Source organism: Protopterus annectens, chromosome 12.part0 (assembly GCF_019279795.1).
Source record: "Protopterus annectens isolate FY-2018-M chromosome 12.part0, PAN1.0, whole genome shotgun sequence".
In the NCBI taxonomy this organism is placed as follows: domain Eukaryota; kingdom Metazoa; phylum Chordata; order Ceratodontiformes; family Protopteridae; genus Protopterus; species Protopterus annectens.
Window position 1 is genome coordinate 737,833,698 of NC_056746.1, and position 26,442 is coordinate 737,860,139.

Genomic DNA, 26,442 nt, shown 5'->3' on the forward strand with positions numbered 1-26,442 from the left:
TAACATTTTGAGTCTTTGTCTTGTATTAGACATTTCAAATCTTCCCTTGTAGAAATTTCTTGATATATGCAAATAAGAGAATAACATACTCCAATAACTGTTCCCTGATAAGTTGCCTGGAAGCCAGGGGAATGCATAATTTCCACACATGGCATAATAGTCTTGCAGCACTGACATTTCTTTTACTTCTGTGCCATCTCCACATATGTTCTCACAGTAACACTCCAGGAGCTGTGTCTTATTTGACACCGCACATTTTATAGGAACGTGCAAAAAGGGAAGAAGAGGTTGTGGATGGTTGGATTCATAACATGTAGATATTTTATTAGCTGTAAGGTTACCACCTACTTATAATTGTTTATAGGGTAACAAGGGACTTTGATACTAGTCAATGGCTTGCTTATTTTTCTCCAGATGTTATTTTCATGAGCAGGAAAGGCCATTACTGCATCTGGAAAGATAGGCATGGGAATATGTGCACAATCTCAACATTGTGAAACATTGAAAACATCCAAATAGTCAGTGGGTACAGTTATTGGATTTAGGATTCCAGTCTGAGTCTCCCTTTATATTAATAGTAGAAGTAGAAAAGTACCTATGATATCTGCTCACAGTAAGAGCAGAAGTACATTAGCAGGTTGCTGTTATTGTGGTGTATGTTATTGTGGTAGTAGTAAGAACAGCAAATCCATAATAATGATGAGGTGGGTGTGGCTGCAGGAACTGCACAAAAAATTGCAAACGTAGATGCATGAGTAGCACTTCTTTACTTGACTCATTTGCTGAATCCAGGGTTTGTGCTGGGTTGCCAGACCCCCACTGGTTGATGATACCAGAAATAGCACTCATTCACTATACTCCTCCTTAGGTGGTGGTAGGGGTTGGGTTTTGGCTCGGGTCCTGGTGGTGATTCCACTGCTGTACACAGCTAGTGGGAAGGTCTCATCTGGTATTGACTTGCGTGTGGCTGATGCTGCTGGACTTGGTGACTCTCCCCCCATGTGTATGTATTTTTCTGATGTGGGAAAACATGGCTCAAAGTAATTGATCCCTTACACTACATAGCTGGGGCTGTTGTGAGGAAGACTAGAAAAGGACTTTTCCACCTGAACTGAAGGGTATGTTTTCTGGAAAAAATGAATGAAAATATATCCCGTTGCCTGTCTTGTTTTTTTAGAAACAAGTGGAGTCAGACCGCTACTGAGCAGAGATAGCTTGAGACTGCATGTGCTGTAAAATAGAAGGAAGTTGTTTGTAGTAAAATAATATAGTTTCATGAATATTTGTTATTCCAAGTTAGTTGGCATTCTCATGGGTTAACCTATGAGCATTTCTTGGAGTGGACTATTTTGTAGAAGGTACTGATTAACACTGAATAACACAAGCGGTACATCATCTGACCATTTAAGGCCTGCCACTTCAAGCAGTTTTGCTAGCCTGTTCATAACAGTAGCATTCATAACGCACCACTACCCTAGAAGTTTAGTACTTCATAGTCACATTCAAAATGTTACACAGTGCTTAATAACATTACCAGTAATATGTTTGCCCTTGTCAGATTGAATACAGCAGGGTACACCAAGTGTAGGAATAAGTTCTTTCAACAGCATCTTTGAGACTGCTATTGCATCATTTTTTTTTTACACATAGCTATGCTTACTCAGCCAGAAGTACATCTACAATCAGTACCAAATAGCAAAATGTCTGAGACTGAGGTAACTAAAAAATTTACCTGGACAATAAAAATGGTCCCCAAGAGCATTACTAATGACTGAAACACTTTTAGAAACATTGTGCTTAATGCAAATATAAGAAGTATTTGCAGTATGCTGAATGACTTGGGAAACATAAAGCCATACCAATCTGACACGATTTGTCTTAATTTAGGCATTTTTCCTCCAGTTGACTTAAAGAATGTTGGCTAATGACCATTCATCCATGTGGTGCCAGACTGTGTCAGGTGAATGGCAGTAACTGTCATGTATCTACCTTACCATTTCATAGTCATCCACTTGATTTTGAAAAGAAAAACAGTAGATAAAGTGCCAAAAATTCAAATTAGTAAACCAGGCAAAAAAGTACTCCAGGAGCAATGAACCAGAGTATAGCAAAAACTGTTTATTCACCAACACAGTAAAGTCAGAATGCTTAACGTTTCACTGTGTTTTCGTCTTCCAAAGAAACGTCATCAGATTTGAACATACCAACCCTCAAAGCCATATTTAAATAATTAAGTAATTGCACCATCTCAATAAATCAATTAAACCATTAGTCTTAAAGCAGTATACAATGGACCAATAATAATATATGCAAAACATATGTATATATATATATATATATATATATATATATATATATATATATATATATATATATATAAAATCATTAAAAATATTTAAAATGTACACAGTGTCGTACCTAGCCACAACATATATAATAAAAAATGTCACAAATATATATTAAAATACACATATTTAGAACTAATTTTTTTTTTTTAAAAACACTAATATGTTAAGCATACCGAGCAACTACCTAAAAATATACAACACTACCATCCAGTGGTCAACTAATGTAAATGTTAAAGTTTATCTGTTCTTAACTTTAATACTGGTGCCAGGGAGACCATATCATTTAAACCCGGGAACCTATTGGCTTTGAAAACAATCTGCCAATACAGTTCCCTATATTCCAATCTGGTCTACCAAGGGCCACCTCCAATATGTATGTCCACTACTTCAACAATAAAAAGTGGAATTTTGTCCCTACACATGTCAAGGTGTGCTTATATAAGGCATTAGTTGAATTATTTTTCTTAATGTCATACCTGTGCTCATAAATTCTTAACTTCAACTTTCTTTCTCCAAATAAAATGCCTGACATTTAATACACAAGGCAATATAAACCACACCACTTGTGTTGCCTTTACTTTTTATATATCTATCCCTAGCACCTACATATAAAGTATCCCCCCTCCTTTACATAAGGGCACTGTGGACAACAACCACACTTATAAGTGCCATTTTCATCTGCCTCGTAGCAATATGTTTAGCCCTACTATTTTTCAACACATTCTTAATATTCAAACCTTTACGATAAGTCCATTTTAAGTGTCTTTCAAAAATTATATTTAAATCTGAAACACTAGAGAATTTTGCCCATTCTCTTTCAATTATATTTCTAACCACCCTTGAATCACCTTCATAGGTGATAACCAATGCATCTTCATTGTTTTCCCTTTTTTCATTTTGAATACCATACTGGCCAATACTTCTGACACCAGTTCCTAGTATGGGTGCAGATTTGCTTGTTCTACTTTCAACCACTTCTTGGACTTCCAACAATAAACTTTCAAGGTATCCTTTTGCCTTGAACATTTCAATTAACAATTGACGTTCATTCTTGAACTCATCCTTCTCAGAAGTCAATCTGCTCATTCGATCAAATTGACCCTTCACTAAACCCCTTTTCTGATAAAACGGACGAGCACTTTCATAGTGTAAATAAGAATTCGAAAAGGTATTTTTTCTAAACACCTTAGACTTAAATCTACCATTGTACTTTGAAATATTAATGTCCAAGTATTTAATTTCATTATGTTTTATCTCATAAGTGAATTTTAAAAAACTGTGTAGTGTTGGACATATAATCAAAAAACTCCAAAAATTATTCTTCGGTATCTATCCGATATAAACAGATGTCATCCAAAAACCATCTGTAAAAATTCCAACAATCCTTATAGTCTGCGTTAAAAATACATTTTTGTTCCCAGTACAATAAAGTAATATTTACGTATGTGGGAGCACAATTATCCCCCTTAGCAACACCCCTAACTTGGAAAAATTTGCCTTCAAAGAAAATAAAATTATTTCTCAATACTATATCCATTAATCCTAAATATGTGCAAAACTCATTAAAAGATAACCCATCATAATTACTTAGAATCTCTTCAAACCACTCTAATCCTTCCTCATGTCATATGGAAGTGAATAAGTCAATAACATCTTCAGTAATAAAAATAAAAATAGGCCACAATGGTGCAGCAGTTAGCTTTGTCACCTCAGAGCTAGAGGCTCTCCAGTTTGATTCCCAGCTGGTAAGCCTTCTGTGTAGAGTCTGCATGTTCTCCCCGTGGCCAAGTGAAGTTTAAAGACATGCAGGTAGGTGCGTTTGTGAGTGGGTGTGCCTTCTTTGAAGTTTGGTCGCTGGGCTGGCAACTCGACACCGTAAAAAAAAAACATTGCCAATCATAAGCAGACCAGTGATCCGCTGTGGCGACCCCAAACTGGGAAAAGCCGAACGATATTATTATCTACAGTAATAAAAATCAAATTATCATTGTATACATTATTATCCACACTTTTTAATAAGTCCCAAGAATCTTTCACACTATTTGTAGCTGCCATAGACAATTTTATAAGCTTTACATCTATATAGTTGGCCAGGGGGACAGTCACCGAGCCCTCAGCAGACACTATAGGTCTAAGTGGTCGGGTATTACTATCCTTGTGTACCTTGGTTATTAGGGACATGTAAATAATTGTAAGTATCCAGATCAATAAGTCCTTCTATCAAAAGATCATTTTAAACTTACAATAATCTTTCTATATTCTACATTAATTTCATTTATGGACAACCTAGTATATTTCGTACATTCATTTAGTGTTTCCATCATCTTACCTTTGTAGATGATGATGTCCTTAATAACAACCCCACCACCTTTGTCTGGTTTTATCACTCTTCTTGAAGCATTATTTTTCAAGTTCATCCTTAGTTAAATTGGACTTAGCCTTATTTTCTTTTATTACCTGTCTCAGCTCCTTTTCAACCATTAACTCAAAATATCTTAGCTGTGGGTGTAATTGGAGGGTTATAAATACTTTTTCTAATTAATGCACTTTCTGTTCTACTTATTTTTTCATGGCCATTAAACAGTATATAAATATTATAAAATCCATAATTACTCTACTGATGTTCGCCTTATTTCTGGGTATAAATTTAAAACCTTTTGATAATAGGTTAAAATGCCCTTCCTTTACATCTATATTACTATAATTAAATATATTAAAACCATTATAGCTGTAGATGACACCTTCATTAAAAATGTCCTTTATCTGTCCTCTCTTTGATGACCCTTGTATCCCCCTTTCCAACTGCTGTAATTGTAACATACCGGGTCCTTCTTCCTCAGTCTCTCCGATCTTTGGAGATGAGGAAAATCCAAAGGGTCCCTTAGATTGCATGGGGCTCGTTCATCCTGCCTCTCCCTTAATCCATCCTGCCCTTGTCTGTTTTCACTGTTATTAAAATTTGTCTCATAATCATCACATCATAATTGCCACAGTATTTCTTAATAGCCTCGGCCTGGGATATCTCGTAGTGTCTTTGTACTCCTTCACATCCTTTTCTAATTTACCTAATTTCCTACTAAAAACACTCTTACATTTAACCTCCACTTTCTCAAAAATTTCAAGATATTTATTTTTCTCCCCTTCAATGGTAAACAACAAATCATTGATTAAATTCTGGTTGGTGCACTCAATTACATTCAGCAACAGTTTCATTTCATGTTCATTTTTTCCTTATTATTGCCTTCATAATATCCAAACCACATCTATCAAAAATAGAAATCAACTCCTTGTGAAACAACAAACCTTTTTCCACATTATTAGGGTATTTACATACCCTTAAATCTTTTGGAACAGTATGTAAGTCAATGCAGTGTTTTAAATAAGCATTATCCAGTTCTAACATTTTGTACTTGTACAAAGAACCATCCAATTTATGCAAATTGTTAGCATGTGTGTCATTGTCACGATCATTAATTACCTGTTCAGTTGAAAAGACATATTTACTATTTAATACAAGATTAATGTACAGTTTTCCATTTTGTTTAAAAGCTAAAAGACAGTCACCTTGTTCATTGGCATTCTGTACACCGGCAGAAGCATTACTCGCATTAGTCTCATTATGATTGTCATTTCCAGTCCTCAGTATACTGGGAAAATCATTAAATCCACCAAAAATTCTCTCCCTTAGCCCAGAACCTGCATTATCAGCTCTCTTGGGGGCTATGGGGGCTAATTGTGCTCCCACATAATGCAGATATTATTTTATCTTATTAGGAGCAAATATTTATTTTTAACTCTGACTATAAGGGTTGTTGGAATTTTTACAGATGGTTTTTGGATGACATCTGCTTATTCTTGAAAGATACTGAAGAAAGATATTTAGAGTTTTTTGATTATATGTCCAACACTACCAGTTTTGTAAAATTTACTTATGAGATAAAGCATAATTAAATGAATTATTCGGACGTTAATATTTCAAAGTACAATGGTAGATTTAAGTCTAAGGTGTTTAGAAAAAATACCTTTTCGAATTTTTATTTACACTATGAAAGTGCTCATCCATTTTTATCAGAAAAGGGGTTTAGTGAAGGGTCAATTTGTTCAAATAAGAAGATTGACTTCTGAGGAGGAAGATTTCAAGAATGAATGTCAATTGTTAATTGAAATGTTCAAGGCAAGAGGATATCCTGAAAGGCTATTGTTGGAAGTCCACGAGGAGGTCATTGAAAGTAGAACCACCAAATTTGCACCCATACTAGGAAGTGGTGGGGAAGGTATTGGTCAGTATGGTATTAAAAATGAAAAAAAGGGAAAACACCTATGAAGGTGCATTGGTTATTACCTATCATGGTGATTTGGTGGTGGTTAGAAATACAATTGAAAGAGAACGGGCAAAATTTTCTAGTGTTTCAGATTTAAATGTAATTTTTGAAAGACCCTTAAAGTGGACTTATCGTAAAGGTTTGAAAATTAAGAATGTGTTGGAAAATAGAAGGGCTAAACATATTGCTACGAAGCAGAAGAAAAATGGGACTTATAAATGCGGTTCTTGTCCACAGTGCCATTATGTAAAGGAGGGGGGATACTTTATATGTAGGTGTTAGGGATAGATATATAAAAAGTAAAGGCTACACCAATTGCAACACAAGTGGTGTGGTTTATATTGCCTTGTGTAATAAATGTCATGCATTTTATTTGGGGAAAACTGAATGAAAGTTCAAGTTAAGAATTTATGAGTATGGTTATGACATTAAGAAAAGTAATTCAACTAATGCTTTATATAAGCACACCTTGACATGTGTAGGGGCAGAATTCCACTTTTTTTTATTGTTGAAGTGAATATCATGGATATTAGAGATGACCCTTGGGAGACCAGATTGGAATATAGGGAACTGTATTAGCAGATTGTTTTCAAAGCCAATAGATTCACAGGTTTAAATGATATGGTCTCCCTGGCACAAGTATTAAAGTTAAGAGCAGCCAATAGGTTCCCAGGTTTAAATGATATGATCTCCCTGGCACCAGTATTAAACTTAAGAGCAGCTAAACTTTAACATTTACATTAGTTGACCACTGGATGGTAGTGTTGTACAATTTTTAGGTAGATGCTCAGTATGATTACTATATTAGTGTTCTTTTTAAAAATAAAATTGTTCTAAATATGTGTATTTTAATATATATTTGTGACATTTTTTATTATACAAGTTGTGGCTAGTCTACATTTTAAATATTTTTAATCAAATATATATATATATATATATATATATATATATGGTTTTGCATGCATTATTCATGGTCTGTTGTATACTGCTTTAAGACTAATGGTTTAATTGATTTATTGGGGTGGTACAATTATTTAAATATGGTTTTGAAGGTTGGTATTGTCAAATTTGATGAAGTTTCTATTTAAGACGAAAATGTGGTGAAACGTTAAGCGTTCTGATTTTACTGTGTTGGTGAATAAACTGTGGTTGCTATACTTTGGTTCATTCCTCCTGGAGTGCATTTTTGCTTGATTTAATGATTTTGAAAAGACAAAGCACTATTTTTGTGAGGATTGGGTTACTACCATCCTATACTTTTTATTTGAATAAACAGGCTTTACTATTCTACTGGTAACAAGGGAAATAGCTCTGATTCCTGTCCATGGCATTCCTATTTGTCATGCTACCAGACATTGTTCCAGTTGGTGGCTTTTGGTGTTCTACAGTTTGTTGTGTGGCTTGGTTAGGGAGTGAATGGATTTGTATTGTGTACCTACTGGCTGCAAAGGGGTCATTCTGCCACTGGCCTCCCTGTTCACAGTTAAAGTAGAGGTTTATCATTTAGTTCATGTTGCATATATTCTGGGGCCAGATAAAATGGTCAATAGTTTTGATGTACTTTAGCCCCCGGGGGAGCTTAGCAGAGGCTTGCTAAGGCAGTATAAATCTTCTTCTTCATCTCCTTTTTTCTCGACCTCTTCCTTGAGTATTTGTCTTTTGAAGTTGAAAGTCCATTAGATTTTCATGCTTTTGATAATACTATTTTACAATGTGATAAGCAGCATATTGAGCTTAATTGGCTGTCCTGTAGACCAAGCATTGCCAGTTAAGGCAAACTTTTTTTAATCTGATCACGTATTTGAGGTAAATGGCCCTTAAGCAAAGACTGCCAACAACCCACTGGCTGTTTTTTCTTCAGGATTTTCAGGGACCAGAAGAAGTTTCAAACACACCTGTTATGTGCTGTGAATAGGGAATAATAGATTTGTCTTCGATCTGTAGCACTGTTTTTATCTGTGACTAGTTGACCGAAGGAAGACAAAGTGTTGTAATGATATTTATCAAATTTTGTCTTTCGATCACAAACTTGTTTTCAGTATGTTTGGTATTCCTGCTGCACCATCTCCTACTTTGGAGGCTTCCCATTTCTTTTTGCAAATTTCAGGTGGAACAAATGCTTTTAGGAATTCTCATAGATCTTCAGTAGTAGGATTTTACATTTGAAAACTGCCCTCAAGGATTTTAACATATTTTGCAGAGTGATTTCTTACTGAGGGGAGATAATTGATTATTGTTTGGAAATCAGTTCATGGCTGGATGTATAGTACACCAACAGCAGCATCAGCATTATTACTCAGAGCAGTTGATGGGATGAGTATCTTTCTCAGTCGATATAATTGGGTGTCACGCTTTTTTTGTTTGTTGTTTTTTGCACATGGATCTGAAGAGGTGGAATAATCCTCTTTTGATATTGACCTTGTAGATGAATGCCTCTAATATCAACTTCCTCAGCTATCTACAATCTTAGAGAACAGCATTAATATATTATTAAAGGTTTTAACATTGCTTTTGTAGTGACTTTTTATCTTTTTAAAACACTTTTGTCTTTTATTTTTAGTACCTTTCTGTTTACCTAGTAGATGCATTATTATCATGCCATTATTTTGCTGGGTCTGTTTAAAATGAGTATGGTCTGACATGGGTGATCATCTTTTAGAGCCTGCACTCAATCTTCCCCATAAAAGCTGTGGGCGCTGCTGCCTATGCTAGCGGTTGTTACTATTTGTCCTTCCCCTTTGGTACTAATTTCCCCATATTCATCCAGTAGGGGGTATGGCTAGGAGTCAGGTTGAAGATTTTCAGGGTGTTCATTGCATACATAGAGAATCAACTAGAACTGATGGTGATTAGCATTAATCATCATCATCATCATCATCAGAGGAATACCCTTGAGACAGTTTTAGTTTTTCTAACTCTTTAAGGGAATAAAGTTTTGAGGGTCAACAAGGAAAGTTTCAGGGGTCTCTTTTTAAATTATTTACTGCTCTATCAATATCTCTTAACTGATAAGTTTAGTAGTCATTGTATTTCAATTTCTTATGATAGATTATTTATCCATATTTTTACTTCCTTCTTGCCATTCTTACTTTCTTCCTGCCAGTCGTTAAAGGCCGCTCAACAGGAAGTTTATACTTTTTTTCCCTTTTTCTTTTTTTTTGTAAGGTTATCTGAGACATATTTACTCAAGAATCCTACTGTAGAAAATGTTGGTGCACTGTTATTTTTATTGAGTTCAAACCATTGTTCTACAAAGGCACAGCTTTCTGCACTAAAATACTGGTATATGTCTGTGAGGTAAACACCTTAACCATTGCCAACCTCCAACGTCTAGCCAGAGTTCCAGTCTCTTGATTGTTTTACTGTTCCTGCATTCACACTCTTTCCCAAAAACTGCAGCATTATAGAAATTCCATCTCAATTTCCAGGGCTTCATTTCATACAAATAAGAAACTGTAAAAAGTGATGAATTAGTATTCCCTCAAACAGACCTGTAGATATGGCACAAGGCATTTGACACAATACAGAACTCGGGCATTGTTGACAAACTCAGGAGGTTAGATGTAAACCATTATATCACCCAGTAGATAGCCAGCTGGTTCACAGACAGGACCCAGGAAGTTAGAATTAGGGAGTCCATCTCTACAAAGAGGCCAGTCACAAGTGGAGGACCGCTCCTTTTTGGCATTTACTTCTCTGAAGTTAAAGCCAATGTCTGTGGCCTCTGGCTAAATAAATTTGTAGATGATTGCAAATTAGGAGCAGTCTTTGAGTCCCCAACTGACACAAATATTTTCCAGGAAGGGCTGACACAGACAAACAACTGGTATCAGAGCCATGAACTAGAACTAAAATGCTAAGAAATGCATAATAGTATCCTTTGGGAAGTCATCCACCCTTGGTAACTATCATATTGACAACATACCCCTAAGAGATGACCCAGTAGTCAGGGACATGACACACACAGTAATCTATCCTTTGACTATCATGTGTCTACAGTAGTGAAGAAATCATTCTATGTTATGCAACTTATAAACAATGGTATGCCATCTAGTTTCAAGGAAGTCAAATTTCCATTTTATTCAGCATTCATCAGACTTATCATTGAGTACAGTGCCCTGTATGTACTGGTATGTACCTAACCAGGCATATCCAACAATTTGAATGACCACAGTGGTTCCTCACTAAAAGAATACAGGGCATACATAGCATGTCCTATGCAGACCCCTCAAGGCCTTATCCATGCATTCTGTCTCCTACAGGCTGTTGAGGGGAGATCTATGCCTGGCATACAGGGCATTGTCACACCCCACTCTGATGGACCTCCTGCATATCCACAAAACAAAAGAGCACCAGAATTACCAATTCTAAAGACTTAAACCTTGCCTGTGATGTAAATAGGACCTGTTAGAGAGACAGATATGCATTCCAGAGACTACCTCTTCTCTGGAACAGGCACCCCATCCATGTCAACCAGAGTTTCTCCCTAACTCAGTTCAGGTATAACTTTTACAACTGGATGGAAAACAGGAATTTTATCCCCTGGTTTGATACTTATGTCTCTAATAGACACAATCAGCTGGTAAATGATTCATCTACCAGGCCCTTCTTGTAAATGTTTTATCTTCCAAGATCCTGGTTACACTTATCAAGGGTACCAAAACAGAGATTCGGGATGTATGGCTTGGCTTAAAAACACCCTTATGGTCGTTAGCCTAGTAAATACCTATGGACCTCTGAACCTGAAAGAAACCTATTTAATTTTATCTGAACTAAGTATATTAAGTACAAGACATGCTATGTTAGCTTTAAGAAACGAAGCTTAATAGAAATAAATGGATTCCAAACCAACTCTATTTTGAATAATACAAATACTTTTCTCCTGCTTAGTAAGGAATTTTTCTTGTCCTTTTTAAACCCTTCTGGACAGCTCTGAGGTTTTTCATGTCGTCCCTACCTTTTTTGCTGTTTTTGTTAACCAGAGAAGTCAAATTGACTCAAATGCCTCTTTCCATTGAAAGAATTTATTTAGGAGGGGAAGAGGGCAAAGATTAAGGTAGATAAGGATTACCAGATTTGAAGGTTAACTTTAGAGCTGTACAGTTATGGTTCATATACATAACACAAGCAGAAGGTTATAAATCAAAATGGAAATGGATGCTGAGATGGGGGAGTTTGAGTAATAAGGAGAGAGTAGGATTTTGAATGAAGGCCCTCAAGGAGAAAAATGATGACCACATGGAATATTCTATTCGTAACATAGCAGAAAGTTTTCTATGGAGTAAGCCAACACTGGAAACGAGATTTTGCCAACAGGAATGACTGCAAGTAGGGTTACAGAAACTAGGCAAGAAAGGGCTGGAATTTACTGGAGAAAATTAGCAAGGTTTACCAATAAGGGTTTGTACTAGAGAAAGAATGGCAGCAGAGTGTCATAAGGACACATAGAAGTTTGAATTGCATGTTGGAAACTGCCTACGATAAGAGATTGATATCAGAGTATTGGCAAAAAGAAAGGGATAGGTTAGTGCTGAGTGAAATATCAGCTCTAGTTGAGTTTTCAACTGAGGTTAGAACAGAAACTGATTGTTAGTAGATCATATAAAATACTACATGATTGTACAAATCAGTTGTAGGAGGTTAGAAAAGATTGGGAAGAGAGAATGGAACAGCAATTTACAAAGGGACATGGGAGAACATCTGTATGGCACCAGAGTATGCAACAAAGCACAAAATATAGAAGATTTTGGATTTTTGCTGGGAAGTGTTTGCACAGGTATTTTATACCCAAAGAAGACTTAGAAACTTTCCTCAGTTAAATATCAAATGCTGGATGCATGATGAGAAAGACAGGGGTAATTGGAGCATGTTTTTAGGGGAATGTAATGAGTTGGCAGATTTCAAAAATTTCCTGCAGACTACTTTTTCAGAAATGCTGAGGGTAATAAATTGCTGTAATTAAAGAATTGATTATTTTGAGTTGAAACATTGATGTCATCATCATCAACCCCCTTTTCACATGTTCTGCAGTTTCACTTCATAATCTCGAGTTACTGAAATCCCGAATTTCAGTAACCTGAGACTATAAAGTCAAACCATTCACAACAATGAAACCCACATTCCTGAATCGCACAATCACGAACATACACACACCATACACCACATAACACACACACCATTCCAACCCACAGCACACAAACCACACAACCCTACACTGCGTGTAACAGGGACCAAGCCCCCCTGCACCCCCCATGTGGGGGGCTGCCCCCCCCACTTATATATACCAACTCCGAGGTCGCACATACCATAAAAAAAAAAAAAAACCTCGCACCACGCCATCCTCCACTCGCTCGCACACAAATACACATCTCACACACACAATCACCAACAAATCCAATACTCACACTCGCACTTGCACCTTCCTACCCTTACCCACACATACAATGCACAAAAACACACACAGACACCCACTCACCTGCAATCTCAGGCACCATAACACTACATGCGACATACTGGAAATGCATAAGCGTGGATTCGAGATATTCAAATTCGCTCTTATGAACTTTCGGCATTCTGGTTTTCGCCTTCATGGTCTCTGGTTACTGAAATTTGGGATTTCAGTAACTCGAGATTATGAAGTGAAACAGTTTTGCATGAGGTTATGCTGTCACTCCAACTATCTCAATCTTTCCTTATTAGTGCCATTCTTCTTTCTTCTTCAGTGCTCATGCATGACTGTCACTTGTCTTCTTTCAAGCATTCCATAAATCTCTTTGCTGGATACCCTTATTTTTCCTTGCTTCTTCCTGTCTCTCCCAAGTCATCTTCACCAGATTGTCTTTGGCCTTCCTTTACATGTGCCTAAACTACCATAATCTGTTCTCTTTGAACTTCTCTGTAATGGAGCTACTTGGATTTCTGCTCTGAAGCCCTCATTTCTTTGTCTGTCCCACAATATGCATCCAGTTACCCATCTCAGGCACTTCTTCAATTCTAGCTCCTTCAACTGCTGTATCTTCACTGCCTAGGCTTCTGTACCATACAGTAGAACTGGTCGCACGACTGTTTTGTACACCTTACCTTTCAGCTTATTTAGCATTCTTCTGTCGCACACTAACCTCTGATACCTTGTGCCATTTGGCTGCAGCCACTCTGATTCTATATGTGGTCTCCTCATTCAGACTTCCCTTCTCCGCAGGCAACTTGAAGTTGTTAAATTGTTTCACTGTTTTACCTTTTTTCTTGGTGTTGATCTTATGATTTCTTCCATTTGCTACCATTACAGTTGTCCTGTCTGTACTTACTTTCATCCCATGCACCTTCAGTTTTGTATTCTTTTCACCTGTCATTTGATGACGTTCTTGAGCTGGGCCATATGATCTGAATTGCCTAGAAATAGTAAGACCTTACTAAGTTTAATCTTATTGGGTGCCAAAAGAATGTGTACTAGAAAATGGAAATCAAAATCTAAACCAACTGTAAGTGAAGTACCGAATATTGTAAAGAAGGTAAAAGCTATTTGGGATCTTTAGAAAAGGGAAGGAGTAGAGTATTAGAAATAATTGTAATTTATGAAAAATACTTGCAGAATAATGTTCTGGAGGAGGAGTGAGATTTAAGGGGAGGCTGTGGCTCAAATCAGTCTTTTAGGATCAGTGCATTATCCCAGTTACATAAATACTTATTTATTGCTTGGATGTCTATAAGATGAGATTACCTTATTGTGACTTACTAGTACTGCAGGTCAGACAAGTCCAGCCTAAGCTTGTATAGATGACAATAGGAGACAAATGTGGAAGGCAGAGAAGGACCATTTAACTGCTGCTGACCCTTGTCTAGAAACATAACAGGTACAATTCAGTCTGTATTTCATCCATGCTCTGTAGGGATCCATTGTAATTTACATTAATATGTAACATTTTCCTCTTTTTGACCTCAGCTTTCAGTAAATGAGGCCTCAGTCTGGGGAAATGCCTAGGATGCTACATGAATCAGATACGGCTCTGTGAAAAACATGTAATGCACAGTTTTCCTCTCTGATAAAAAGGGCAATGAATGATTTGCTTAACACAGTGAAGAATAAATGCTGTTATTAAAATACATTATAAGCAGAAATGTGTCTTAGGGGAGATCTATGCCTGGCATACAAAAGGTATTGGTTACTGCTTGACATATTTATTCAGAGTATAGAATGTCATGTAATGCAAAACAATTCAGTACACCACAGAATCATATAGATGAAAACAAAGTAAGGCTTAAATCTGAAAAAGATTGCTGACTCTGTCATTAAGACAGTGTTTAGGGGACAGAAACACAAACATGGATCAATTCACTGGATAGCCTAAATGCATGCAAGGAGATTATTGGGGAAGCACCTTCTTCTCAGTAATTTGTTCAGTCTTTCTGAAAATTTTATTTCATGACAGAAGTCTAGTAATATGTACAATTTTATGCATCTGCCCTTCAGAAAATCCATTTTATATTTTATTTTGTATTTCATTTAGTGAATTTCTCCTGGTAGCATCACTGTTCAAGTGACATAATTCATATTGATCCTTTTTTTCAGACATATCTATGAAGCAAAAATTTTAAGTTTACTGCAGTATTACTGTTCACCTTTGTCCATGAAAACATTTAGTTCATCGGGATTCAATTTTTTTGTTATAGTATTTGTCATTATTATTATTATTATCACACAGATTATGATAACCAGAAATAACCCTGTTGCAGTCGATTACTTTTTCAATGGAGCAAAGAGAGCTTTAATTCAGATTTTTTTCTGGGGGGAGCTAGGGAGTTGAGTGTCAAGAAAAATTTGGTTAAATTTTTCCTGCAGCATCAAGGGGAAGATATAAAAGGAAGGACCGGTCAATAGAGGCAAATATGATGTTACACATATCAGGATCAAAGTTAGAAAGGCTGTGGCATTCTTTGAATTTGTGAGCTTCGACAAACTGTTTGCTGAATCTTTGGATGCAAATGGGAAGGTGGTCATTTAAGAAGTGAGGTAGAGTTTTTGGGTTGTGGTATCAGTTAGGGTTAAAAACTAGGATCCCGTCCAGGATTGTGCCAGGGTTGTTTGGTTTGCTGAAGTATATGGGGGTTGTTATTAGTTGTGAAAAGCCATGGAGATTTATGCTAGCAGTAGGGGAGTTTGTACTTGGGGTGAACCAATCAATATTGACATCACCAAGAATTATTGTTTCACAGGTGATGTGGTGCATTATCCAGGAGAGAATCTCTTCCAGAATGGGGATGTTCTTGCCTGCGGGGATGTAAGTGGCAGCTATAGTGTTTAAGTTTGCACTTAAACGTAGGAGTTCTGCAGGTTGAAAACTGGTGAGTGGAATGGACATTGGGGTCAAGATAAGTTGATTGATCTAGATAATGGCTACACTGCTACCTTTTTTATGTAACTTGTCTAGGTGGAACATGTGTTGTTTCCGGGGGGGGGGGGTTGATTTCCTTGTCAGCAATATGGAGTTTGAGCCATGTGTCAGAGAAGGTTATTAAGTCAGGAGAGAAATGGGCTATCGTAGAGTGGAGTTCACTTGTTTTTTTGAGAATGCTATACACATTCAAGGAGAATATGTTTGTTTTTGGTGAAGGGGATGGTGGAGAGGTGGGAGATGGGGATGTGACTGATAGGAGAGAGGGAGTGGTGAAAGGAAGATGTGTGGGGCCCAGGGTTAGGATTGATCTCTCCAGATAGTAGTAAAGTTTTGGTGATGTGAGTCAGACTATGAAATTTTTAAGTTATAAGTTTGGTATTTAGGTTTACTTTTGAGAGGGTGTGTAGGGTTGAGTACTAGTCTGGATTTAAGTAAGAGTGAGTTGGTGGAGTCAAATAAGGTGTCAGAAAAGTATGAAGTACTTTGGAGTCAATGAGTAGGTGTGCAAAAGTGGGAGGAGAGTGCATGGGAGATGAATTAATTTTATAGGGTGAGAGGTGATTGAGTAGTAGGAGAAGAGTGAAGATTAGGGTGTAAAGCATTATAGAGTTGTGTGTAAGGCAGTGACAGAGGATAGTAGATGTAGAGAAGAGTGTAAGTAAGGAGGTTTAAAGTATGTGGAAGATAAGAAGAGGTAGGGTTTTAGCTGTGAGTGGAGAGGTATGGGGAAGATTTGGAAGTTTGTGTAGTAAGTAAGAGTTGATAATGGGGAGAATTTTTGTGGATAGTGCAATGTCAGCAGGAATGAAGAGTTGAGTTAAGAGTGGACAGTTCAATAAAACAAGCAAGTAAGGAGAAATGCCACCAAATGTCTAGTTGCTCTGTGTAGTAATCCACAAATGAAAAGAAAAGAGCAACAACAACCACCACTGAATATCACCGTTTAATGTAAAAATAATAAAACAAAAGTTCAGCAGAAACCTTCCACAACAATGATGAGCGCTTTCAGGCTGTGCCCTTCATCAGATAGAAATACCCAACCCAACCCATTCAATATATTCAAACTGGGGACCAATCACAACTCAATATTGTACCCGCCATTTTTTAAAGGTGGGCTTCATGGGGATGACATAATTTAATCCTGGATAAACATGTGCCATAAGCTTTATTATCCATTTTGTTTCCTCATATTCTGTATCGTTAATAATGTCACCTCCTCTGGCATTCCTATAAATGTTCCATATTGCCATAAATTTAAATTAATGTCCTGCATGCTGGGATAAGTGCATATACAGTGCATTATGCTCATTCCTCACCCTAATGGCAGATAGATGGTTAAAAATCCCTGTTTTAAGCATACAGTTTGTTTCCGCAACGTAATAGCATGTACATGCCTGACAAGTTGCCAAATAAACTACATTACTAGTTCTACAGTTTGCCTTAGCATCAAAGTGATAGTATTTGCCTGTGACTGGATGTATAAACCCTGCCTCCTTGTTAATGTACCCACAGGCTTCACAATTCCCACAAGGTTTAGTTCCTCTCTTATTTATTAACTGGTATCCCTCCCCCTTACCTTCGTGACTCAAAATGTCCTTAAGGTTCTTACTTATCCTGAATCCAAAATTAGGTAATTCTCCCACCAATTTCCCAATCTTTTCATCTGTCTGCAAGAATTAAGCCATAATGGGGTTACAAATAGTGGGAACAGTACGATGGGTACTGTGGAACATGTATTTGGAACTACAACAGCGGGTTTGAGTAATTCAAACTCAGTAGAGCAAGTTTCAACAAGTTTATCAAATGTTAATAATGTTGGTACTGATTTAGGAGCTAGGCCGAAGGCCTTAGCTACTAACAGGGACAATGGCCATTTTTTTACCCAACTACCGGCTCCTGTGAAAATAAAGGGGGATTGGAAGCATTCACGGAGCGAGAGTCAGGAAAAGAAAAAGAGAAGGACATCACAGTGACTGGTGATTGCGTTGTTTATAATTTATCTGGTTATCATCTTTCAAATGATGAGTTGTCAGTGTTAAATAAGGGACTTACTTTTGTCCATAGTCATGGTAGTGTTTTTAATGAGGTTATTCTGGATATCATGATGTTCGGCAGAAATGTTATGTTGAGGGATATGTACGGTAATGAGGACCGATCACAACCATTAAAGGTGAGGCAACCTAGTAACTTTGTTCTGGTTTTTAACTCAACTATGCCGATGTTTGTTAGGGCCTGCAAACAAGAAATTGACTTACCTGCAGGATGTTAATACCAATAGGTATCACAACTTAACCATAGGACAGAGAAAAGCCTTGCACGATTTACAGCACAACACACACATTGTGGTTAAACCCGTAGACAAAGGTGGTGCGGTAGTAGTCTTGGACAAGGAAACATACCATAAGAAGTTAACAGCATTACTTTGATACCTCCACCTTTGTCTGCTTATCTCCCCTTATAGTTAATAACTTGATCAGGGTGGTAAAAGGGAAATTGAATAGCTTAATTACCATGGGTCTTTTGGAAAATGAGGTATTGAACTTCTTTTGGATAGAAAATCCCATCACCCCGGTCTTTAAGGCACTACCCAAAGTGCATACACATATGCAAGATCCCCCCTTCAGGCCTATAGTTTCAGGGAGGGGATGGATCACGGAGAACATCTCCATATACTTGGAATGTACACTGAGACCATGTTTGTCCCTGTGTAAGGAAGTGCTGAGAGATATTGGGGATTTTTTTACTTTTCTGAAAGAAAATGTAGTAGCTAATGAGAACCAACTCTACATTATGGTAATGTTTGCCGTTCAAAACCTCTTTATGGTGATAAGCAATAGATATGGTATAAAGGCTGTACATGGTTTATTGGAAGAGCTATGTGTGATGGATAGCAGCAAATTGGAGTTAATTAGTAAACTCCTGGACATAGTATTGGAATATAATGTGTTCACATGTGTGGGAGGTTGATACCAACAGGTACAGGGGGTAGCCATGGGCACCCCCTGTGCCAACACACATGCGAATTTGGTTCTCTCTTTTTGGGAGAGACAGTAAGTACTGGGCTGTCAGAATAAATGAAAGGATAAACTCCACTTATATAAGCATTTTGTGGATGACATTTTCCTCCTGTGGGGAGAAGATGTAGGAGAATTGAAGGAATTTATTCAATATCTAGAGTCCACCACTGTTATTTTGAGGTTTTCGTTTGATTTTTCTGAAAATGTGATTGGTTTTTTGGATGTTTGGATATTGCAGGATGAAATGGGTTTAAAGACCACTTTATTTAGGAAAGAATGCTGGAAGAACAGTATCCTAACTTTTGGTAGTATGCATCCCCGGTTCACATTCAATAACATAGTCATAGGGCAGATGGGGAGGGTGTCCAGACTATGTACTGAAGAGAAGGATTTTGAAAGAGAATTGCTTAATTTAGAAAGACACTTTGTCAACAGGGGATACAAGGAGAATTAGGTATGTAACATCACTCAATCCTAGAAAGTTTATAGGACAGGTAAAATGTGTCCATGGTTAAGGAAACAAAATAATAGTGGAGAGGTTGATAATAAGATCAGTAAGGAAGGACATAAATTAAGGTTGATGTTTACATATAGCAGTAATATTACTGGGATATGTGACATAATCAGGCGCAATTAGAAGATCTTGCTTACAGACGAAAATGAACTGTATGCTTAAAACAAGGATTTTTAACAATCTATCTGCCATTAGGGTGAGGCATGAGCATAATGCACTGTATAGGCACTTATCCCAGCATGCAGGACATCTATAAATGTTCCATATTGCTATAAATTTAAACTGGAGTGCCACAGGAGGTGACATTATTAATGATACAGAATATGAGGAAACAAAATGGATAATAGAGCTTATGGCACATGTTTATCCAGGATTAAATTATGTCATCCCCTTTAGCCGGCCCTTAAAAATGGCAGGTACAAAATTGAGTTGTGATTGGTCCTCACTTTAAATATATTGAATGGGTTGAGTTAGGTATTTCTGTCTGAAAGAGCTCATCATTGATGTGGAAGGTTTCTGCTGAACTTTTATTGTTTTATTATTTTTACATTAAATGGTGATATTCAGTGGTGGTTGTTGTTGCTCTTTTCTTTTTGTTTGAAGATTGGACAGTTGAGAAGGAAGGGAGGGTGTAGTAAGTAGAGCTTAGGTAGAGCTTAAGTCTAGAAGGTACAGTGTGATAGATTATAATAAAAGGAAGGTGAGGTGGAAGGAAGTGTGTAAGTAGTGACTAGGAGGGAGTGTGATAGGATGGACTGAGAGGAAGCTAGAGAGAAGGAGGTGTGGTAAGTAGTGGTGTGTGTGTGTGATTGGTAGGAAATGAGGGGAGGTGGGGAAGGAAGGGATTGAGCAAAAGGGGCTAGAGTATAAATGTAGAGTAGGTGGGGTGGGCGGAATAAGAGGTAGGGTAGTGGAGTGAGCCCGAGGGTGGGCGAATGGAGCAGGAAGAACTCAGATCACTGCTGCCAGAACAGGCCACCAGAGCAATCAGTAAGCCTGTATGTTTTGAATTTTTTTAGCAGTTTTCTTTTTGTCACAGAAGAAAAACAACTATACTGTGGAACTGTTGCAGTGCGAGCTGGGGTACAGTAGGCAGTACAGCTTGGTAGGCAGACAAAAGTACTGGAGAAAGGAAGAAAAAAGAAGGAAGTAATGGTTTTGAAGGTAGGAATTTGATAGCTTGAGGACAGAAAGAAAAGGTAAAACTCTCAGTGGATGGAGAGGAGGGGGTGGGGGGGTTGACACTATATGGCAAGAAGAAGAAACGAGCACTAAGATAACAAGATGTAGCACTTCTATTAAACCTCTAGTTTGGAAGTATACCAGTAATAACTTTTGAAAAATAAGTAACAGAGCAAGGAAAAGATTGGATGAGAAAGAAAGGATGGTGGGGCTTGTTGTACCCGGTGATGTGCAGTATTAGACTATGGGGGGGGGACAGTAGAGGATCAGGTGAAAGCACAGCTATAGCTTAAACAAGCATATATTTTTAACTGGAGTTTGGGGGTGAAGAGTCCACAAAGTCACAGTTGCTGGGGGTCTTAGTTTTGAACAGGATGCTTCCTGATTTGTGCAAAAAAATGAAAACAGGCTTAGTACCTAAAAAATAAAAAGAAGAGCAGAAGGATAAGTACTGTTAACAACTACAGCTGTTAAAACGATGTATGCGGAAATGGAAGGGCAAAGTTAGGACAGGTATTGTGTGGAATGAGGAAGAGAGACAGATGAAGAAGGAGAGAGGTGTTGAGAGGGGGAAAAAGGATGTGAGCTTTGGGGTAGGGATGGTGTGGTGAGAAGAAAGGTAAGGGGAAGAATAATGTAGACATACTAAGGAAGGTATGACCACTGGAGGAAGACTGGGACAGTATAATTAGTAGAAGTAGGATGGTTACAAAGGAGAAGGAACTCTCACTGGTGACAAACTGCATGGATACAAGAGCAAAACTAGGTATGAGAAAGCCAAGCAGAGAAACGCAGCAGGCTACAGATATCATGAACAATGAAGAAACTCGCAGAGAAAAAACTCAAAAAACTTTAATAAAGGTAAGCGCTTTCACCATCAAAAGGGTCACTTCATCAGACCATATAACAACAACACAAGCAATTATACAAGATATATCAGTAGTCTCAATCACCAGCAACCAATCAGTGTATATTCTTATTCCAACTAGCAATGTTACTGAAAAACACAGCTAAACAAATATATGTATATTAGACTGCTCTCAGTTCTAACTCATAAAACATTATAAAAATACAGATATATACAAAAATATGTATAGTGACACCAACCATGACTTTGTAGACTTGCGTATCAGTGACGTTATTGACCAAGTATATTTGTATGAGCATAAACTAATACAGCAGAAAAGGAAAAAGGTTGAGAGAGAGATAAAAGTTTCTATTTCTGTACTTGGCTTTCTCGTACCTATAAGTAGGATGGGGGTAAGTGCCCAATGCTGTATGTGCAAAAAAGGAAAACAGAGAGTAGTAGTCCAAGTATACAGTGTAGAAAATATAGTAATTCAAATAAACAATGCAAGACATGCATTAGTTCAAATAATCAGTGCAAGAAAATGCAATAGTTCAAATAAGTAGTGTGTAAAGTGTGGACACCGCAGTGGTGCACCAGTAGCATTGTCGCCTCATAGCAAGTGGTTCTCCAGTTCGATTCTCAGCTGGACTGCCGTCTGTGCAAAGTCTGCATGTCCTCCCTGCATTTGTGTGGGTTTTTTCTGGGTACTCCGGTTTCCTCCCACGTTACAAAAACATAGATCTGGAGTGTTTCTCTCTGGGCCTCCACTGAAAATTGGCTTCATTCCAAGTCAGACTTTCCCGGTTAACAAATGTTAATAAAAATAAAGAAATAAAATAAAGAAATACAGTAGTTCAAGAAAACAGTGTAAAAATTTAGTCAGGCCACAGGAAAGAACAATTAGGTCAGTCACTACCTCAAATAAACATACACTATGTAGTCATGTATTCCACTTAACACATGTTGAGTTTAAAGTCAGGATTAACTGAGTACTATAAATGGAAACCAGCCTATTTTAACTAATAATCACAAGAATAATAGTTAAAAACAACAGCCTAGTTGGTATGTATACAACAGTCTACATGTAGAGAAGCAGAATAGCTGCATTACACACATTAGCTGCAACTACAACGATGTTTAGATAGTATAGACATTTATGTTCCAGGTAACTGAAAGCATTAGTTGTAACAACATGGCTAACCAAGCAAAAAATTGCAGGACAACTACACATTATTACAGATAGGCAAGGCTTGTTAACAACAAATACACAGCTGTTCCATCCAGATTAATTGTCCTAGCTACGAGTGCATTGTGAATCATACCTTTTGAGAAATATCGCTAAGTCTTCTACTTGAAATAACAAGCATTCTCATAAGGACAGTCAGACGTGATAGAAATGACACATTACAGTGTAGTATTTCATTACATATTACTACAAAACTACTGTAAAGTGGTTTACAGAAATGTGTTCATGTTTTTCTCCTACATGTGTGTTGCTTTATTGTTTTACTTTGCCTGCTGTCTTTTTAGGATGCAGATGGAAGCTGCTTCCATTTTGATGGATGTTTAAATGTAGAAAACTAAAAAGAAGTTATAAATTTGTCAAGTGTTAGGACTGACTATTGCAATAAGGCAAACATTAACCACATATGTTCTCTTTTCAGATGATTACATTAAGTATGAAGAGACAACTTTTGTTCACTGATGAGAGAGACAGACTATTTTGCAAACTTGTTCTAGGAGTAGCGGATAGGTAGGATGGTATTATAGTCTGTTTTCCTGCCTAGACCTTTTGTAAAACCTAGGTACATATATTTGCTCTTGTTTGTTGTTACTGCAAAAATCAAAAGAAAGCTTTGCTGAGCATTGCCACATCATATTAGACGAGGTAGTCCTGGCGACTGGTAATAACCCTCCCAGTACTTGATAAATTCTCAGTATTTGGCTCAGGTGCTTTCATGCTTAATGAGTGGCATATGATGTCAGCCAGATTTGCATCTTGCAGGGCAAACATGTTAAGATTTAGAAAGTATAGTAACATATTTAGGCAGGTGTAGTCTAGGAAGAGAGTGGAAATTGAAGTTGATTATTTTCTTAGAACAAATTATTTCAAGATGTACCATGCCAGAGTTCAGTTAAACAGCCAAACTCTGATGTGTGGGCTGATGTGGTAAAGCTTATGATCGCCCATTGTACTGAAGTTTCACACAAAGGTTTCCTGTACCACTGTATGTTTTACTGACATGCCACAAAGGTACATGGCTCTTTAACTAATTGTATGGCTGAGGAAACTGAACATTTATGTGTGTATTGGAGAAGTTGGATGTGCTTTACCTTTGTAATAAGTTTAACTACAAAGTTCTTTTTTTTCATAAGGAATACAGGAGTGTGTGCTTATACTGGCTGTGATGCATGTATTTCCTCAGAATAATCACTTTTTAGCTGATACAACAGAGTGGCTAATCAGAAGACTTCACATATGAGTAAACTGAAATGCATGCGACATCTCAAGAGAGCAATAAAGGACAGCCCTGACTACAGCACGTGTTCTGGGTTCAGCTAGTGGGCCTAGGTGCAGGACGAGCAAGGCCTAAGTTATCTGGGTTCAGCTAGCAGTAGAGTGACAGAATACTGAATTTGCCTTGTCTAGCAGTTAGTACTTCTGCACTATATTTAGGGTACATATGTTTGGAACCCTGCAGTCACTCAGCCCCACCATTGCACTGTGTCCGACAGCCAAGGTAGTGAGTGGAAGGGGGCACTATAACATTAAGGAATAGTCTTCTCCACAGTTCTCATACCATTCCTTGGCAGATTCTGTACTTAAGAAAGAATGGAAAGATGGGGGGAAATTATTTATTTATTTATTGACATGTGATTACCGGGAAAGTCCAACTGAATAGAAGCATGTTTATAGTGAGGGCTCAGGGAGAAAAGCTCCAAATTATTTCAAAAACATTTTAAGAACAATAATTTTACAATCTTCAAAAATAAAACAAAAACCTCTGCATTTTAAATAATTATAACAAATTAGACATAATATAAAAACTTGAGTTATAGTACAATCGTTTGATAAAGAAATTTTAGACAGTCTGTAGAGAAATTAAAGGTAAGTTAGCCTAATACAAACAGGAATTGAATATGAAGTGAGGAAAAATAGGCTTATGGTGTATTTAGAGAGAAAGGGGAGAGAATTTGATAGAAGTAAGGAAGTGAAAAAGGGAGAGCAAGTAGGTAAAAAGAATGAAAAAGTACCTGTTCACATTTAGATTCTGATTTTGAGCAGTAACAGAGCCAGGTTTTAGTTAGGAGGTCTTGCAGAGTGGTTTTGAAGTATGGGAGAGAGGGTATTGACCTGATGGATACAGGTAAGGAGTTCAAATGGTTAGCGTTGTTGCATTTTAGTCTGGGATGCCCTGAGAAATCTCTCAAGCTTCTCTTCAAATTGTTTACATTTCCCACTTATTTTCAAACTGTAGTCATATTCCTGCATTTTTAGCACTGTTTTAAACTTAAAATTAACAGCTTGTTACGCGTTTTGGAATTAGATGATAAGACAGCAGTGAATTTTAGAGAATTTACTGTTGATACAGTCATGACAATAGTTTCTAAACCAGTAATAAGTTTTGTCTATTGTTGACTTTCTGTAAAATGAAAAAAATAATCCTGTAAAATAAAGCTGATAGTATTAAAATATTTACTGCCTACTTACCAGCAGTGAGTTTCTTCCAAGACTAAAATGATAAAGCAAGAAGGGAAGAATAAATCCCTTCACTGGCAGCAAGCTGTGATCATGTATTTCAGTATTACAGATCCGATTTCTGCTGAGTCAAGATCAAAGATATGTGCTCTTAAAATATATTTTTGTAATTGTTTGATATCAAATAATTTGTGTTTTTTTAACAGGTTAAAGAAGAAGCATTGGGAAATGATCCCGAATCCATCAAAAAGTCAACTGGCAAAAAAGATTTTCAGCACACATACGGTATGAAAGTTTATTTCGCAAAATAGCATAACATTCTTTATCACTTTCATGGGCAAACTAAGCATTCAATGATTATTTTATTGTCAGTTCACATATGTCATACGGGTGGGCTGATGTAACTTTGTTTCCTTTCATTCACATATCAGAGAACAGGATTTGGGGAGTTTTGCAGTTCACCCCGTTCATGTTTCATCTGTAGCAATAAATGAAGTATCCCAAAATAGCACTGAATGGGAGTTGAACATCTGAGTACCTGCCAAGTAAACAAATACTGCACAGTAGGAAAAAGTTTCACATGTAAAAACAGATGAACAAAACAGCAAACTAAGTAAAAAAGTATTGGAAGAAGCAGACCAGGATCCACAAACGGTCTTTATTGAGCGCTTTTGTTTTCTCTTTGAAAGCTGCTGGTCAAAGTCTTGACACTGGTGTAAAAGGTCACCACAACATATTATTTTGCCCACCACGAGTGTTGAGGGAAAAAACACAGAGAAACTAGTGGTCTTAAAACTTCTTTTATGAGCTCAGTCACAATGTTTCATGTTTTTTGGAAGTTATTGTGACTGAGCTCATCAAAGAAGTTTTAAGACCACTAGTTTCTCTGTGTTTTTTCCCTCAACACTCATGGTGGGCAGAATAATATCATGTTGTGGTGACCTTTTACGCCAGTGTCAAGACATTGACCAACAGCTTTCAAACAGAAAATGAAAGCGCTCAATAAAGACCATTTGTGGATCCTGGTCTGCTTCTTCCAGTACTTTTTTACTTAGTTTCATATCTAGTGACATGTTACAACATGCAGCAATCTTGATTTTGGTACATATTAATTTTG

General features: G+C 37.2%; 1 protein-coding gene across 4 annotated transcripts in view; it reads left to right on the forward strand.

Moving 5' to 3' along the window:
- The window catches only part of LOC122816784 (interleukin-4 receptor subunit alpha-like), a 635,553-nt gene that overhangs the window by 426,074 nt on the left and 183,037 nt on the right, over positions 1–26,442 (forward strand). For all 4 annotated transcript variants that reach the window (XM_044089808.1, XM_044089809.1, XM_044089806.1 and 1 more), the window contains exon 8: positions 25,532–25,610. In XM_044089808.1, the coding sequence (XP_043945743.1) occupies positions 25,532–25,610 (79 nt within the window). The remainder of the gene's footprint in view (positions 1–25,531; positions 25,611–26,442) is intronic.